At 40.4% G+C, this 16,560-nt stretch overlaps 1 protein-coding gene across 5 annotated transcripts in view; it reads right to left on the reverse strand.

Annotated features, from left to right (window-relative positions):
* The window catches only part of DRG1 (developmentally regulated GTP binding protein 1), a 36,508-nt gene that overhangs the window by 6,984 nt on the left and 12,964 nt on the right, over positions 1-16,560 (reverse strand). For 3 of the 5 annotated variants that reach the window (XM_081122873.1, XM_081122872.1, XM_081122874.1), the window contains exons 3-5: positions 5,471-5,594; positions 4,678-4,853; positions 1,563-1,632 (exon numbers count right to left, since the gene is read on the reverse strand). In XM_081122873.1, coding sequence (XP_080978999.1) covers positions 1,563-1,632; positions 4,678-4,853; positions 5,471-5,594 — 370 coding nt within the window. Of the gene's footprint in view, positions 1-1,562; positions 1,633-4,677; positions 4,854-5,470; positions 5,595-6,527; positions 6,694-16,560 lie in introns of those variants that run through there. The other 2 variants (XR_013997792.1, XM_081122871.1) reach the window with 1 other exon arrangement.

Here is a 16,560-nt window from a genome sequence, read left to right on the forward strand (position 1 = left end):
AATAATTCAATATAAGAGTAGAATAAAAATATTTTCAAACATGGAAAAAAAGAAATATTTGCCTATCATTTACCCTTTCTTTGGAAGTTACTAAAGAATATACTTCAGCAAAATCTAACAATAGCCCCCAAAAAGTAAAAACAATGACTCTAAGAAACAGGGGATCCCACACAAGAACACAGAAGAAAATCTCAGGATAACAGCCATGCAAAAAGGTCTACAGCTGCACTGTCCAATACAGACCCTGCTAGCCACCTGTGAGTATTTAAATTTAAATTAATTAAAATTAAATAAAGTGTAAAATTCAGTTCCTCAACTGCACTAGGCACATTTAAAGTGTTCAACAGCCACACATGCCTAGGGGCTACCATATTAGACAGCACAGATTCTGAACATTTCCATTACTGCAGAACATTTCCATTACTGGACAGTGGTGATCTAGAAAGCAGCCAATCCAGACTGTTGAACCATGAAGACAAAGGGTGCAGAAGGGTAGTGTCAGGGTTAGGGGCGCTTTTTTATTTACTGATTTTTAGAGAGAGGGGGGAAGAGAGAGAGGAAAGAGAGAGAGAGAGGGAGAGACATCAATTTGTTGTTCCACTTATTTATGCATTCACCGGTTGCTCCTTGTATGTGTCCTGACCAGGAATGGAACCCAAAACTTTGATGTATTGGAAAGATGCTCTAACCAACTGAGCTACCCAGCCAGAGACAATAAAATTATTTCTGAAATTGTATTTAAGTACCTAGAAAAATGTTGACCGATAGGCATTTGATCAGTTGGACCATTTGAAAAATATTAGCAAACAGAAAAATAAACAAAACAATAACCAATTATTTACTCCATGGAAAACTAATTTCAAAAACACATTTCAGGAGAAAAAACAGCAAGTCATAATATACTACATATTCAGCATTGAATAAAAGTTATATAGATATGACATAATCATGTAAACCATGACTGATGACTTAACTAAAAATTGTGATAAAACTTCTTTGAAAAAATGGGAAAAGAGGTATGGAGTAAAAGAAAGTTAATTCTCTACCATAAAAAAAAACAAAAGATGGTATCTAAAATTAACTAACCATGAAATAGCAATTAAAGCATAATTTTTACAAGTATAAAGGTAAGTAGCAGAAGAAACAGTTGAAGAGTTGACAGTATAGTTGCCAAAGGGGAGTGACAGTGAAGGTGAGGAGAGGTGGGGTAGCAGATTGTTACAATTTATGATTAGCCTTTTATAAGATGTTACCGTAAATAAAAAGAAGGAAAAGCATGGGTGGGAGTCAGGAAACCTCAGTTCTAGTTCTAAATCTTCCATGAACACTGGGACACTGGACCAAAGCATTTCACCTCTCCTGTCCTTAGTGTTTCTCCTAAATGGGGATCTGAGGTCCCTTCAAGTTCTGACATTCTATTAAGGTAAGAATCAGGTAAAACTATGCCCATTAGGTAAAATTATGCCCTTCACTATATTATCTCCAAGCCCACAGCCCCCATCTAAAGGAACAGTACCTGGTAAAGGAATTATATTCCAGGATGGTGGCGCTGGACCACTTACCTGCAATGACTTGACGGCCTCTACCTTTACCATCCTTGGCACCCTCAATGATACCTGGGAGATCCAGGAGCTGCAAGATTAAGGATGGGGGTGGGGGGAGTGTGGGGGAGTACTGATTATAAATCTGAGCAGATCAAATAGAATGATTTATTTCTCAAGTATCCAAAATTTAAGAGATCCAAATCCAATGTTCCTTATGAATATGTGAATATTATTTAACTAAGTATCTTCTAAATGTCAGCTACAGGCTTTTTATATACTTTATCTAGTTTAAAATGCCTAACAACCCTATGAGGTAAGGACATTAGCTGAGGTTCATAAAAGTTAAGTGATTTACCCAAAGTCACAATCCTAATAACTCAAGTAATATTATAACCCACATTTCTGGAGCCAAATCCATTCTTCTCCATTAATATCTTTCAATATCACCCCACTTTTCAGAAGCTTGAGCCTCCACACAAATTCTTTACTTTAGATAATAGCTGGATCTTGATATTCGCATGTGATACATACTGAGACCTTTGAAAACCCCCCAAATTCCCAATGGAAAAAAATTTCTGCAGTCATTCTTAATCAGGCAAGCACATAAGAATCACCTGCAGAACCATTAAAAATGCAGGTATCTGAGCCCCATCCCTGCAGATTCTGATTTGGAAGGGCCAGAGTAGGGTTCAGATACTGATCTGTAATTCAGAAGGCTCCAAGGGTGACTCTGATATGTGTCCTCAATTGAAAATGACTGCCCAGAAAATGCAGTAAAGTAAAACCTCACAGAAGTCACATAGTTATGTACCTAATGATGAGAACATCAAAACCAACTCCATAACACATGTATTTCAAATTCACATGTCAGTAGAATTATAAACTATTAGTTTTAAGAGTCTGTCAAAACAGTTAAGACAGCATATACAAAAATCTGAAAATACCATGGGGTCTACTTTATGGCCAATACGTAATTATCCACATGAATGAACAGGGAACAGAGTTGCACTTACCAAAATATTGTTTAGAACTAGCTTTTGCTATAAGCACACTTGACATTACAGAAATATACTTCACATTAAATAAACCACAATAAAAAGTAATTCAAGAGGTGCTTAGACAGTTTCCCTTTTCCATTCAAGAACCTCCTCAAAAGCACCTCCTTATGCCTTAATACCTAATAAATACTATTACCTCCACTAAGACTAATACAACAAACTGAGCTACCTTTTCTTTGAAAAAAAAAAAAACACCTATTCAATACACCTGCCCTGATTTGGAAACTTTAGTTATATTGGTTTAAAAGGCAACATGGGAAGCAATGAGCACACCAGATCTTGATTTCTAAATACCATTCACCAATAAAAGAAACTAGAGCTCCTTCAGAAGTGGTTGATTACAGGACTGGAGAAAGGAAAATATAAGATTAACATGGAACATATCATGTGGTGCCTCAAAATAAGGAAGTACAAAAAGATGAGGCCAATGAAACAATACAGAAGCCAATCTGAAGGTGTTCCTAATGGTTAAAGCTAGAATGATTTGAATAATAAAATAAAGGGAGTACTATAATATAACCAGTAAAATAAATATCCATGAGCCCACAATGATACAAATTATTGAATAAATACATAAATGAAGGAGGAGGAACAGCTCTTTCATATGGTAAAATTGCAATTAACAAATATAGCAGGAAAAAGAAAAACAGATAATCACCATTACGCATGAAGCACAATAATAACTGTTACAGAAAAAATCCAGAAATGGGTGCTAAAATTAGTGGGCAAGTTTGAGAAATAGGATTTGCATCTTCTCAAAGTATCTCCCCTGAAAATATTAACTATAAAATGAAAGAGAAACCCTGCAGACACCACCTAACCAACTGATGGAGGTAAACATCACCAATTAGACATATTGACATCATGAATCCCAAGATGCACTAAGGACACAGCATCATTTCTTTGGTATACTTGCCAAAAATACGTAACATCTCAGTGTAATCATGAGAAAACACCAGACAAATGCAAACTGAGGAACATTCTACAAAATAATTGGCCGATACTCTTTAAGGGTGTAAAGGTCAAAGGACTGGACTGGAGAACTATTACAGATGGCAGTAGCATAAGTATAACTAAATGCACCATGCGATGATCCCGGATAGAATCTTGGAAAAGGAAAAGGACATTGGTGGGGAAATTGGTAAAATTCAAGTAAGATCTGTAATTTAGTGACTATTACTGCACCACTATTAATCTATCCCTGATAATTATCCTATGGTTATATAAGATGTCAACATTAGAGGCAGCAGGGTGACATAAGAGAACCTCAAAATAATTACGCTGAATTAAAGCCAGGACCAAAACAAAAAAGTATACTTACCTATACATACGGCTTTATAAATATAAAAGAAAATTTCATTTTTATTTTAGAGAAAGAGAAACAGAAATTTGTTGTTCTTATTCATGCATTCATTGGTTGTTTCTTGTATGTGCCCTCACGGGATGAAACTGACAACCTTGGCTCATCAGGACGATGCTCTAACCAACTGGGCTACCTGTCTAGGGTCCTTCAGTCTGTGGGCTGACACTCTAACCACTGAGCCAAACCAGCTAGGGCAATATTATTTCTTTATTAAAAGTTTCTAATGGCTCCTGCTTATGTATAAGATAAAATTCAACTTCCTTAGTAGGTACACAAGGCCCTTCTTAATTCTACTCCAATCTACCTTCCCAGATTTAGTTACTAACACTCCCTGTCTCACATCTAAGCTCTCAGCACAGTAGGCTTTTCACCATTACAACTCCCTGAAATAGCCTTTTACCTTTTCTGGCTGCTAAAGTGCTATTTGAACTTTAAGACCCACCTCCAATGACACTTTCTACATAAGTTTTTGTCTTACCAGACCTCCCCTACCCCCAATCCTCAGATGAAAAAGTAGTCCCTTCTTTCTCTCTGTTTTCACAGACAATATCCCACAGTAGTACTGTCTTTACTGCTCTGTATCCCTCGCTAGACAATGAGAGCCTGATAGAGCAAAGATCAGGTCTGGCATACGGAAAGCTCACAGTAAGTGCTTTTTAAATGAATGAAAGAATGGATTTCTTCCCTTCCCTGGCCTGCAGGACTGACTCACCTGGATCTTGGCACCTTTGTATCTGATGACACCAGGCACAGTGGTCAGAGTAGTGAACTCATAGGCTGCCACCTCAGAATACACTCCTGCCAGGTTACTGAGCAATGTTGATTTCCCCACAGATGGAAAACCCACAAACCCAATTCGAGCATCACCTGTCTTGGCCACATCAAAACCTAAAACATCAAAAAATATCAAAAAAAGGAAGTTATTCCTGAGTGTTGAGACTCATAATCCTTTCACATTCTGGCTAACTATCTCTCTAGGACCTATTTCTGTTATTTTTTTTACAATTCACCTCTAGAGTAGAACTTATGCATGCAAAATCCCCCTATAGCAATTCATGATGTTTAATGGACTATTTGGGTTTTCTTTTTTTTACAATGGCAGTAGACAGGTTCAAAGTCAAATGTGTGGCCCTTCTCTAGAAAGTGTACAGACCGTGACATTACTTTTAGTCCTAACCTTATTGCTCTTGGCTTCAACTTACTCTTCCTACCTTCGTTTCCCTTTGTATCCATATCCTTATTTTTTATCTTGTCAACCATATATACTTGCATATTTCTGTAAACTGATGTAAATCTATCAGTAGAAAATATACATAAATAAAACACTAATTCACTCAGACAATATTCATTTTCCTCTGAAACCAGCAGAATAAACACAATTCAAGAATTTAGGCTTAGAAAATATAAATCTACTTTGATAGAAATTTAAAAATTATTTTTAAACCATATGTATTATTTTTATGAAAATTACACCAGAGAAAAACAATGTTTAAAAAAACACAAACCTTCTCCTGGCCCACCACCACCACCACCTTTTGGAGTAATGAGTTCTCTGCGAAGCTTAGCAAGGCGAGCCTTAAGCAGCCCTAGGTGGTGGGCGGTGGCCTTGTTCTTTTGAGTCCGAGCCATCTATAAGAGAAGAATCACAGCCATAAATCAGAAGCAGTTCCTACAGGGTAAAATATCAAGAATGAATGCTCCCCCAGCTCTGAGAAAATGAATTTTTTCCCCCCTAGGTCCCTCTAAAGTAAGTATACCGATACCCATTTTAGTCAGACTTAAATCCATTCTCTCCATCACCCAGCCCATTCCCCTCCTTACAGAGCAAACAACTGAGGTCCGTAGAGAGGAGACACGACCAAGGTCATTACAATTAGTGTCCACAGATTAGACTAAAACTTATCTGCTAATTCCTTTTCTACTGCTTGTACCTGGTATGCCCCTAGTGACACAAGGTCACCACTTTTCGAAGTTTAAAGAGCTCTGAGCGCTTCACGCAATAGAATCATACAACAATCCAGGTGAAATCAACAACTACCACAGATGTCAATCTACTTCCAGATCTTATTCCAGGGGAAAGGCATCATCAAAGAAGAGACAAGGGAAGGTGGGGTTTGGAGGGATGATAAGGAAAGATACTGAAGTACTTCAGCAGTCAGAGTAGTAAGGAAACAGGATTCGGTGTTGCTCACCAAAAAAAAAGGAAGAAAAAAACAGAGCAACAATGTTCGAACCGGAGATGAACAAGGATATACCAACCACGGTGCAGCTGTGTGGAACGCGGGCGCGGGAGGACGCGTTCAGGGAACACGGGCCTGGTCAGAAGGAAGTCAGAGAACCCGGACCTGGGCACGGGGGAGTCTGGGAATGCGGGTCCAGGCTAAGGGGAGTCAGGGAACGCGGGTTGGGGCGTAGGGGCATCGAGGGACGCCGGTCTGGGCTGAGGGAAGTCGGGGAACGCCGGCCCAGTCCTGACGCGGCTGAAGGGGGAGTTAGGCAGGAGCTACACGGCCGAAGAAAAAACGCTCCGAAGGAAAGTGAAGCTCCAGTTGCGCCCATTACCTCGGCTTCGATCTCCGCAATCTTGGCTAAGGTGCTGCTCATGGTGGCGAGACGAGGGGGCGCAGTAACCCCCACACTTCACTGTCTTGGTTCACACACCCGCCGGCAGACCTGCCACAGCCACCAGGCACTACAGTGCGCAAGTGCGTTATCTCCTAGTTCTCGCGAGAGAGTTACGCACGAGGTTGACCGCGAGATCGCCTTCAGCCAACCCCGCCCCGTCCCGCGAGCCAACGCGGTGTCATAGAGCCCGCGGGAGCTGGGGCCAGAGAGGCCACCTCAGTCCATACCTCCCAGAGCGCGCTGAGGGTCGCGCGCTGCTCGGCCCCGCCCAGCCCCGCCCCGCCCCGCCGGACTTGGGCCCGGGCCTGGCGCGTGGTGTGGGTGACCTGCTCCTCGCTGCAGCCCCCCAGACCTGCAGCCCTCAGACCCTGGGCGTCAGTGAAAAGTGCACCCAAGCCCTCCGCCTCTCTTTCTCGCCAGCACTTCACGGGTCCTGAAGACCCTTTTCATGCTGGCGGAACACCCCGGCGGCCTCCTTGGCCCCCTGGATTGATGTAGAGACCGCTCTTCAACCTGTCTCCCCTCTTGGAAAAAAGAAATGCTCCTTTTCCATCACTCACAACTACATTTAGGTATTTGTTTTGTTTACCTGCAACCCCAAGTAGAGTGCATGGCACATGGTGAGCCCACAATAAATGCATGATTAAGTGGGTAATTCCCAGAGAACCGGTACTTGCAACATAGCTTGTAATACTGAAAATTTTAAAACTATGTTAAAGCCCATCAGTAAGGAGACAAATAAATAATGATCCCTCTATGCTGTGAAATACTATTTCAGCCATTAAAGTGTACATTTGTGTGGCCTGAATGGGAGTCCAGAATATATTGTTTAAAAAAAAAGTACCGCACCTACGTTGTGATCCTATTTATGTTATTTTTTAAATTAGATGTTTATATAAGTGTACATGTATGAAAGTGCATTGTTTAAAGGTCTGAATAAAAGGATACGCTTAACCTCTTACAGTGGGATGGGATGAAGGAAAGGGAAAAAGCCTCTAACTTGTTACTCCACACATTTGTTTCGTTGGATTTGCTTAAAAGCTGAATGTATCCATGTAATATTTGTGTAATAATAAAATTAAAAATTTCAAAACACTGCTCGCTTCCCCAAGTGTCTTGTGAAGAGGAAGCCCAGACATCCAGGAGCTGTGTGCTGGTTTTGAAATCTGCTGCCTGTGGGATCAATGAATTCTTGTTGATAGATTGATTGATCCATTGGGAATGGCAGGCCAGGCTTAACCCACATGGCTGGCCTCCACTCAGCCCCAGGAGGGAAGTTTATTTATTTAAATTTGTAAGTAAGAACAATTCCAACTTGCCAGAGACAGAAAAGAAGGTTTTATTGAGCATAAAGGAGGGAATGGAGAAAGGAAAGCTTTTATACAAGGTCCCTAAAGGGCCCAGGAGTTTGGTTCTTCTTTTCTTTAACCTCAGCCCTTTCATAAATAAATTAAGGGGCGATGAGGTAATTAGATCCCGAACCATCAGTAATGGAGGAGGGAAGAAGGGAAGAGGAAGTCCAGCTGGAATGGGATATGATCATAGATCAGTCTTAAAAGACAGATAAAATCAAATCAGCAGGCCTTCCCTAACTTGGACTACTTAAGGAATTAATTGGTTGACAAGATCAAGGGCATCACTGCTCTGTGAGCAGGTTCTCCTTAGCAAATCTGTCATGGGAGACTAGCTGAGTTAACTACTTCATTGCTCAAAGACATCCCAGGATCCATGTTGGGGGCCCCAAGCTGTGGACGGTGTGCCAGAGGGTAATATTCACCTCCCCCTGGGTCCTGGGTGGCGATCTTATCCACCCAACAAATATTTACTGCGCTCCGACTGCTGCCTGGCACTGTACCAGGATGGGACAGAGCGAAGAGTAAATCAGAGACACTGTCCTTGAACTTAAGAAGTTTCTAGGTTGGGAGGCCAAGGCCAGGCCTTCAAGCTTTAGGCTCCTAAGAACCATAGCTAGCCCAGGTCTACTTGGTGCTAACCACAACAGAGGGCCTGTTTTGCAAGATGGCTGAACCACTAGTATCTTGGCACTGTGTTTCTAATAAATAAAAATTAAAAATGAAACGGAGGAAAGACAGAACAGCTTTATTTCTTGCTGGGACACTAACCACTCTGAAGTAATTATACTTCTTCAGACTTGGTTTTTTCTGCTCAGTATACTATTCTCCCACTCTTTCTCTTCACCACCCATATCTGGCTAAGTTCCCCTCATCTTCATGGTTTTCCAATCTATACCATCTCTAAGAAGCATTCCTTGGCTCGGTAGGGGCCCACCTCTGGCTTCCTCCCTCATAGCTTCTCGCCCCAGCAGAGTGCAATCACTCTGCTTGTTGACTTGTGTGACTCACCACTAACCCCTGAGCCCACGAGGGAGGAGCAGGATGTATTTCCAGCACCAGTATAAGCGCAGCTACAGCAAGCTCTTGAAACATACTTATTAAACAAATAGAAATAAAAGCAAGGAGACCAAAAAAAGGTTAAAGAAGCAGAAAAGGTATTTAATTTTTTCTTCTTCTAAGTGAGCATTTATACCTTATTACAGACACCATAGAAATTGAGAGCTAAAACACCTGGGTCTGGTTGATAGCATGAGAAATAAAAGGTTAATGACACATGAAAAGTCCATGTTATCACTTTTTTAAGTTTAGCTTCTAAACTCCCAGGATAGTGTAGCAGTAAAGAGTGGGAAGCCCTAGATGAAGGATAGTTATTAATACCATCAGTGAGTGATGAATGTTTTGCTTTTAGAAAGGAAATTCTCAAGAATGTGTATATCTGGAGTACGATGAAGACAGTTCTCTAAAAATACTTTGTCTCAAGTCTTCACTAAATCAAAGTCTGCTCCTTTGTTCATTCGAGTGTCTAATTCCTTGACCCATATAGTACTTCTAGTCCTTTCATCTCAGTATCCATTATGTGTCAGGGACTGTGCTAGGCTATGGGAATACAAGGACAAGATACCTTCCCCCCACCCCAAGACAAGAGGAGAGGGGTGAAGATATGCAAACACCCAAACCTCAGTGATACAAAGCCCAGTGAGGTGTCAGAAAAGATATAAACAAGGTAGCTTGTGAGGTTCAAAGGAAGAAGCTCTGACATCTGGTTTGGGTCAGAAAAGGCCTCTGGAATAGATGGGCCTGGGAAGACGGAGAAAAAAGAAAGAAACCAGCTCAGGCAGGTAAGCAGAAGCAGAGCAGAGAAGCACAGCACACATCTGTGGTCTCCACAAGTGACAGTGAGATGGAGTGAGAGTGTAGATGTTAAGGACATCCCCAAACAGAAAATCGTTCCTGATCATCAACACATGTCCTGCTCACCTGAGACTGTGGATGTGGTCAACATGGCCACTCATTTTTTGGTTAAAGAGCAAAATACTACTTTGCTCAAAGATAATTCACTTTCCTTCCTTAGCCTTCTTTTGAGAAAGTTGTAAAAATGTCAAAAAACTTGTATTGTTTGTTCTAAATAGGCTCAAAACAACTGAACCAAAAAGAAGTCTAATTAAAACCCTGGACTAGAAATGTCAGTCTAGTTCAGCATTGAGAGTTGGGGAGAATAGAAAAATAAATGTGCTCTAAAGGCTTAGATATTATTTAATTGTGATATTTTAATAAATATACATTTGATTATGATGTTAGCATTGGGAAGGTAACCATGGTAGAATTGAAAAGAACAGTAGAGCCCTGGCTGGTATGGCTCAGTTGGTTGGAGCATCGTCCCATGTACTGGAAGGTCGCAGGTTTGATTCCTGGTCGGGACACATACCCAGGTTGCAGGTTCAATCCCCGATCAATGATTCACTCTCGCGTCGATCTTTCTCTCTCTCAAATCAATAACAAGCATGTCCTTGGATGAGGATTTTTAAAAAGAGAGAGAAGTACAGTAGAGCTTCTAAAATAACGGAGTATCAGGAAATGTGATTAAGGCAGCAAAAGCAAGGAAAGGAGTAGGAGGAAATAATAAAGTAAAATAAATAATAAACATAAAAATAGGATGAAAGAAATGGCATCTAATATATGTGATTATACAATAAATTCTGAATTCTGCTCTCAAAAACAGACATTGTTAAATTGGATTTTTTTAAAAAATCTAGCTGGATCTTAAATATGAAAACAAAACAAAACACCTAAACAATGTGACAAAGAAAGGTTAAAAATAAAAGAATGAAAATAGATTGATAAATGGTCAAAGATATGCCAGATAAATGAAAACGAAAAGAAAACAGCATCATTCATAATAGGTAAAAAAAATAGAAATAACCCAAATGCCCATCAACTAATGAATGGATAAGTAAAATGTGCTACATCCATAAAATGGAGTCTTACTCAGCAATAAAAAGGAATGGAATCTTTTTCAGCAATGTACTGACACTTGCTACAATATACATGAATCCTAAAAACATTATGTTGAGGGAAAGAAGCCAGTCACAAAAGACCACATATTATATGATTGCATTTATATGAAATATCCAGAAGAGGGACATTTATAGAGACAGAAAGTAGATTAATGACTGCCTAGGACTTGGGGGGCATGGGGATAACTGTCAAAAGGTACAGGTTTCTTGCCTGGCCGGGCGTGGCTCAGTGGTTAAAGGGTCGACCTAGGATCCAGGCGATCAGGGCGCGATTCCCGGTCAGGGCACAGGCCCGGGTTGCGGGCTGCAGCTGATCAATGACTCTCTCATCATTGATGTTTCTATCTCTCCCTCTCCCTCTCCTTTCCTCTCTCTGAAATCAATAAAGTTATTTTTTTTTAAAAAAAAAGGTATAGGTTTCTTAAACAAAAACAAAATTTTTTAAAAAAAGGTATGGGTTTCTTTTTGAGGTAATAAAAATGTTATAAAATTGTGGTGGTAGCCTGCACAACCTTGTGAATATACTAAAAACCATTTACTGGTAGTAAAAAAAAAGCACGAGAATATTTTTTACATCTTCCAAATAATCCAAATAGTAGAAATTACATAGGCTGCATTCTCTGAACATAATCCAATAAAATTAAATATCAGCAGCAAAGATATGAGAAAATGTAACCACTTGGAAATCAAGAAACACTCTCCTAAATAAATAAAAACAAAAAGTAAAATTTCAAATCATCTATAATCTTCTGAATAAAATACTTCATTCCAAAACCACAGGAATACTGCTAAAACTGTACTCAGGAAATTGTGTAGTCTTAAAGGATCTTATTCTTTTTTAAAAAAGACAGATGAATTAAATATTCAAATTTTAAAATTCATACAAGAAAACCAAAATAAATAGTAAAAGTAAACCAAAATGAAGTAGAAAGTAAATTCTTAAAAATAAATAAATCTAAAATGTAAAAAAAAATAACAATTTGTCAAAAGTAGGTGAAAGGATTTGAAAGGACCAATACAATAGAAAGGAAAAACAGCCTGGCAGGCCTGAGTAAGGGGTAAAGGATAAAAAAATAATAATAATAAGCAATAATCGTAAATAAGAAAGGCAATATAACCACTAATAATAGCAATTAAAAGAGTTACAGAAGCTGTGGCCAGTACGGCTGGTTGGTTGGGGCGTCAGCGGCTCCAAAACGAGTGAGGCTCGATTCCCAGCTGGGGCGCCTCTGGGGGGCAGCCAACTGATGCTCCTCCCCTACATCAGTGTGTCTATCTCCCCTCTCTCTCCCTTCCTCTCCCTCTAAAAAGATCAATAAACATGTCCTCCGGTGAGGATTTGATGAAAAAAAAAAAAAGAATTACAAAAGGCTGTATGTTAACTCTATAGCAAATAATTAGAAAAGTCCCTGGGAAATAATGACTTCCTGGCAAAAATAAATAAAATACTCTAATTCCCTCAAGAAGAGAAAGAGGCCTAAATGGTCTAATAACTATAAAAGAGATTGAAACTTAAGTAGCAATCATTTTAGAAGGCACACGTTTCAGATGGTTTACAGCTGAGGTGTCTTCAATCTTGAAGAACAAGAACTTACGTTGGGGGTAACAGATGCGTTTCTTATCTTCATTTCTTCATTGCTATGATGGTTCCAGGGTATATGCGTAAATCAAAACCCATCCATTGTACGCTTTAAATACGTACAATGTATTGTATGTTCATTATACCTCTAAAAAGATGTTCACAAAATGGCAAAGAAAGTAGGACTTGAGATAATGACCAACGAACCCTCTAATTCTACACAACTGAAAAACTGAACTGAATCAGCAACTGTTTTCAGGCCTTGGAAAACGGGAAACATAGACTCTGATCCTTGAGAAAAGGGAAAGAGGCAAGATGAGCTCCGTGTTTGTCCTGGCTTCCTGCCTGGGGACAGTTTCCCAGCTACCAGGAGAGAGGTGAATCCCAAGCAAAGGCCCCGTCTTCCTGAGCTGAAGTGACAGAAGCCACTGCTTGGGGCTGCTGAAGCAGCAGGAGTGTGCAGGTCAGGGTTCAGAAGAGGAGTGCAGAGCACCACAGGGGTAGAAGGGGAAAAACGGGTGGAAGGAGGCAGAGGTCTCTACAGAGGAAGCTCTCTGAGTTTTTGGTCAAAGAAGGTTGGGGTGTGGGTTGTACATGTACAGAGTGAGACTCTGGGGAGCTCAGCTCAGAGCCACTGCTCCGGGCTGAGAGCTGACTAGAAATACCAGAGTTTGCCCAGTGTTGGAACACGCAGGGGTTCAAGCCCAGCCAGAGTGGACGTGCTAAGCATTCTGGGCATTCAGTTGAGACCCCCCAAAAGGCCATGCTTTAGGATTAAGGACTAAGTCCTAGTGTAAGGGCCATGTCCTAGGACTAAAGACAAAACCAAAAGACACTCTCCTAAACAAAACTTAAAACCAAACCTACTTAAATGGCCAGCCTTTTTTAAAACAAACCAAAACAAAAAACCTGATAGGAACAGGGTTTACCAGTAATTTAACCACTTTCCAGGGAAAACACACACACACACACACAACAAAGAAACTCCACTTCAAAACCCTTGAAAGAACACAACAAGCCCAGCTGGCGTGGCTCAGCAGTTAAGCACCAACCTACGATCCCGGAGACCGTGGTTCGATTCCCGGTCAGGGCACAGGCCTGGGTTGGGGCTCGATCCCCAGCAGACGGCAGGTAGGAGGCAACCCGTCGACGACTCTCATCTTTGATGTTTCTCTCTCTCCCTCTCCCTCTCCTTTCCTCTGGGTGAGAGAAGCCTTCCAAAATAAGGCAAACCCAGGCCTTAACGGAAATGACTGGCAATTTTAACTTAAAAAAAACCCCATATTTTCTTTACTGAAGAAGACACCAAAAGCAAAGTAAGAAATAAATGAACAATTGGAAAAATATTTCCAACACATATGAAAGACAAAGGTTTACAACGCCTGCTATACAAAAAAGCCTGTACAATTGTCATAACAAAAAGATAAATGATTCCACAGAGAAGGGAGCAAAGGATATGAACAGGCAATTCCAAGAAGAGGAAACCCAGAAGGTCAATAAACATATGAAAAACTGCTTACCAAGTCTACTGACCAGAGAAATTACAATGAGAGACACGATGAGATAGCATTTTGTTCCTATCATATTGATAAAAATAGAGCAGTGGCATCAAGTGCTGGTAAGAATGTGGGAAAAGGGCGACCCTTATTCCTCGCTACTAGAAAGGTGAATTGTGACAATCCTTTTGGAAACAAGGTGGTAATATTTACTAAAATTTAAGACATACATGCCCTTTGACCCTGCATTCCCACTTTGGGGAAACTATGCTATAATTCCTATATAAGTACAAGAATGTTTATGGCAGTATTGTTTATAGTTTAAAAAAAAAAAAAAGAGCCTGAAACAAGCCAATGTCCATCAGTAGGGGAACATAGAATTCAATATGCATATGGAATAATATTAATGGAACAATATGGAATATTACATAGCTAGTAAAAAAACAATGCATCAGATCCTTATTTTTTTCTAGGAAGGATATACATAATACTTTATTTTTAGGTGAAAAATCAATTTATAGAATAATATGTACAGTTTACTTAATTTCTATAAAAATACAAAAAGCCCCATCCAATAAAATCCTATTACTACAAGCTCCCCTTGGCCAAAGCTGGAACAATTTGAGCAACAAGATGATAAGGAAATATTGGATTATAACCCAAAGTATAAATTATAAATATCCATGAGTCCAAACTGATATAAATGATTGAACAAATCAATCAATAAATGGGGAAGGCCTGGCCAGGTGGCTCAGTTGGTTGGAGCATCACCTTGTGCACCGAAAGGTTGCGAGTTCCATTCCTGGCCAGGGCACATACCTATGTTGCAGGTTCGATTCCCGGTCAGGGTAGGTGTGGGAGGCAACCAATGGATGTTTCTCTCTCACATCAATGTTTCTCTCTCTCTCTTCCTCTCTCTAAAAATCAATAAGCATATCCTCAGGAGAGGATTAACAAAAAAACAAAACTGGCATTGCATAATATAAACACAAATGGTAAAATTCATGCTAATAATTTAAAATTTTATTTTTTCTTGTCTTTAGAATGACATTAAATAGCAAATAAAAAGCATCGGGACAAGTCAAGAAAGAGAGACCCCAGAAGAAAGGAAAAAGCTTTAGATGTTATTACTTTCAACAGCATTTTCCCTCTACTTTTTGTACAAGGGGCCCCACATTTTCATTTTGCACAGGATCCCACAAATTTTATAGCCGGCCCTGGGAGCAGCCAAGAGAGAAATCCTAGGATCTCTGCTTTTGAAAGACGGGCTCAAGGTATAAGAAAAGAAAAAACCTAGCTGAGGCAGCAGCGCCATTTATTTAGTTTTAGTACAAGATGATATTAGCAGCAACACGTGCCTGGACGTGTTAAAAGCTGATACCCAGCATTTTTCTTAATTTGCCTTTGCCTGTTCTACTCTGAGTTTTTGGTGTTTTTTTTTAATATATCTTTATTGATTTCAGAGAGAGGAAAGGAGAGGGAGAGAGAGAGACAGAAACATCAATGATGAGAGAGTCATTGATCGAGCCCGCAACTCAGGCATGTGCCCTGGCCGGGAATCGAACCCTGATCGCCTGGATCCTAGGTCGACGCTTAACCGTTGAGCCACGCCCGGCCGGGCTACTCTGAGTTTTTTAATTATTATTGATTTTAGAAGAGCAAGAAGAAAGGAGGGAGGGAGAGAGAGGGTGGGGAGAGAGAGAGAGAAACATAGATTTGTTGTTCCACTTACTTAGCATTCATTGGTTAATTCTTGCATGTGCCCCGACCAGAGATCAAACCCTAAACCTTGGCCTATCGGGACAACACTCCAACCAACTGAGCTACCAGGCCAGGGCTACTCTAAGTTTTTTGGTTTGTTTGTTTTAAACATCCAGAGAAACAGAAGCTCTTGGTAGTTAATTCAGACTATCTAATGAAGCAATGTGTGAAAATTTTCTTTTGCTGCTCACTGAAATCCCCCACTACTCCCAGAAGTAAGAGCAGCTGGTCTGAAAGAGGGTGTCCTTTTCTTAGGAGGCAAAAACTGAGGCTCAAAGAGAGGAGGTGCCCCATCCACAGTGGCCCAGCTAGTAAATGGAAGAATCAGAACTTGGCTCCACACGGAATGTGTTCCCTTCATGTCTTCGGCAGAACCATTAATAACACGACAAGCCAAGGCAGACCCTGGAGAGCATCACAAGTGTGTCTGGCCCAGATTCCACCCCATAATGACAGGCCTCGGAGGCTGCTTGGGAAATCCCAACCGGATATCAATTTCACCACTGTCAATGGTCTTCATAATATTTTTGTTTTAAAAAATGATGACTTGGAGTAAGGAGATCAAATACATTATTAGTTCCTGTGATCTCAACTCTCAGATGAATTCCTGCAATTTAGTAGCTCCTAATGCAGTCAGATGGAAGTTCCAAAGCAGGCTGTGTCAGAAAGAACAGATTTCTAAATGAACTGGACTGATAGAAACACAATACTGGGTGCAGGGGTGGGCGGGATCTACAGAGCAGAGATGATATCTGATCATCTCTG

The sequence above is a fragment of the Miniopterus schreibersii genome (assembly GCF_964146895.1).
Source record: "Miniopterus schreibersii genome assembly, chromosome: 20".
In the NCBI taxonomy this organism is placed as follows: Eukaryota; Metazoa; Chordata; class Mammalia; order Chiroptera; family Miniopteridae; genus Miniopterus; species Miniopterus schreibersii.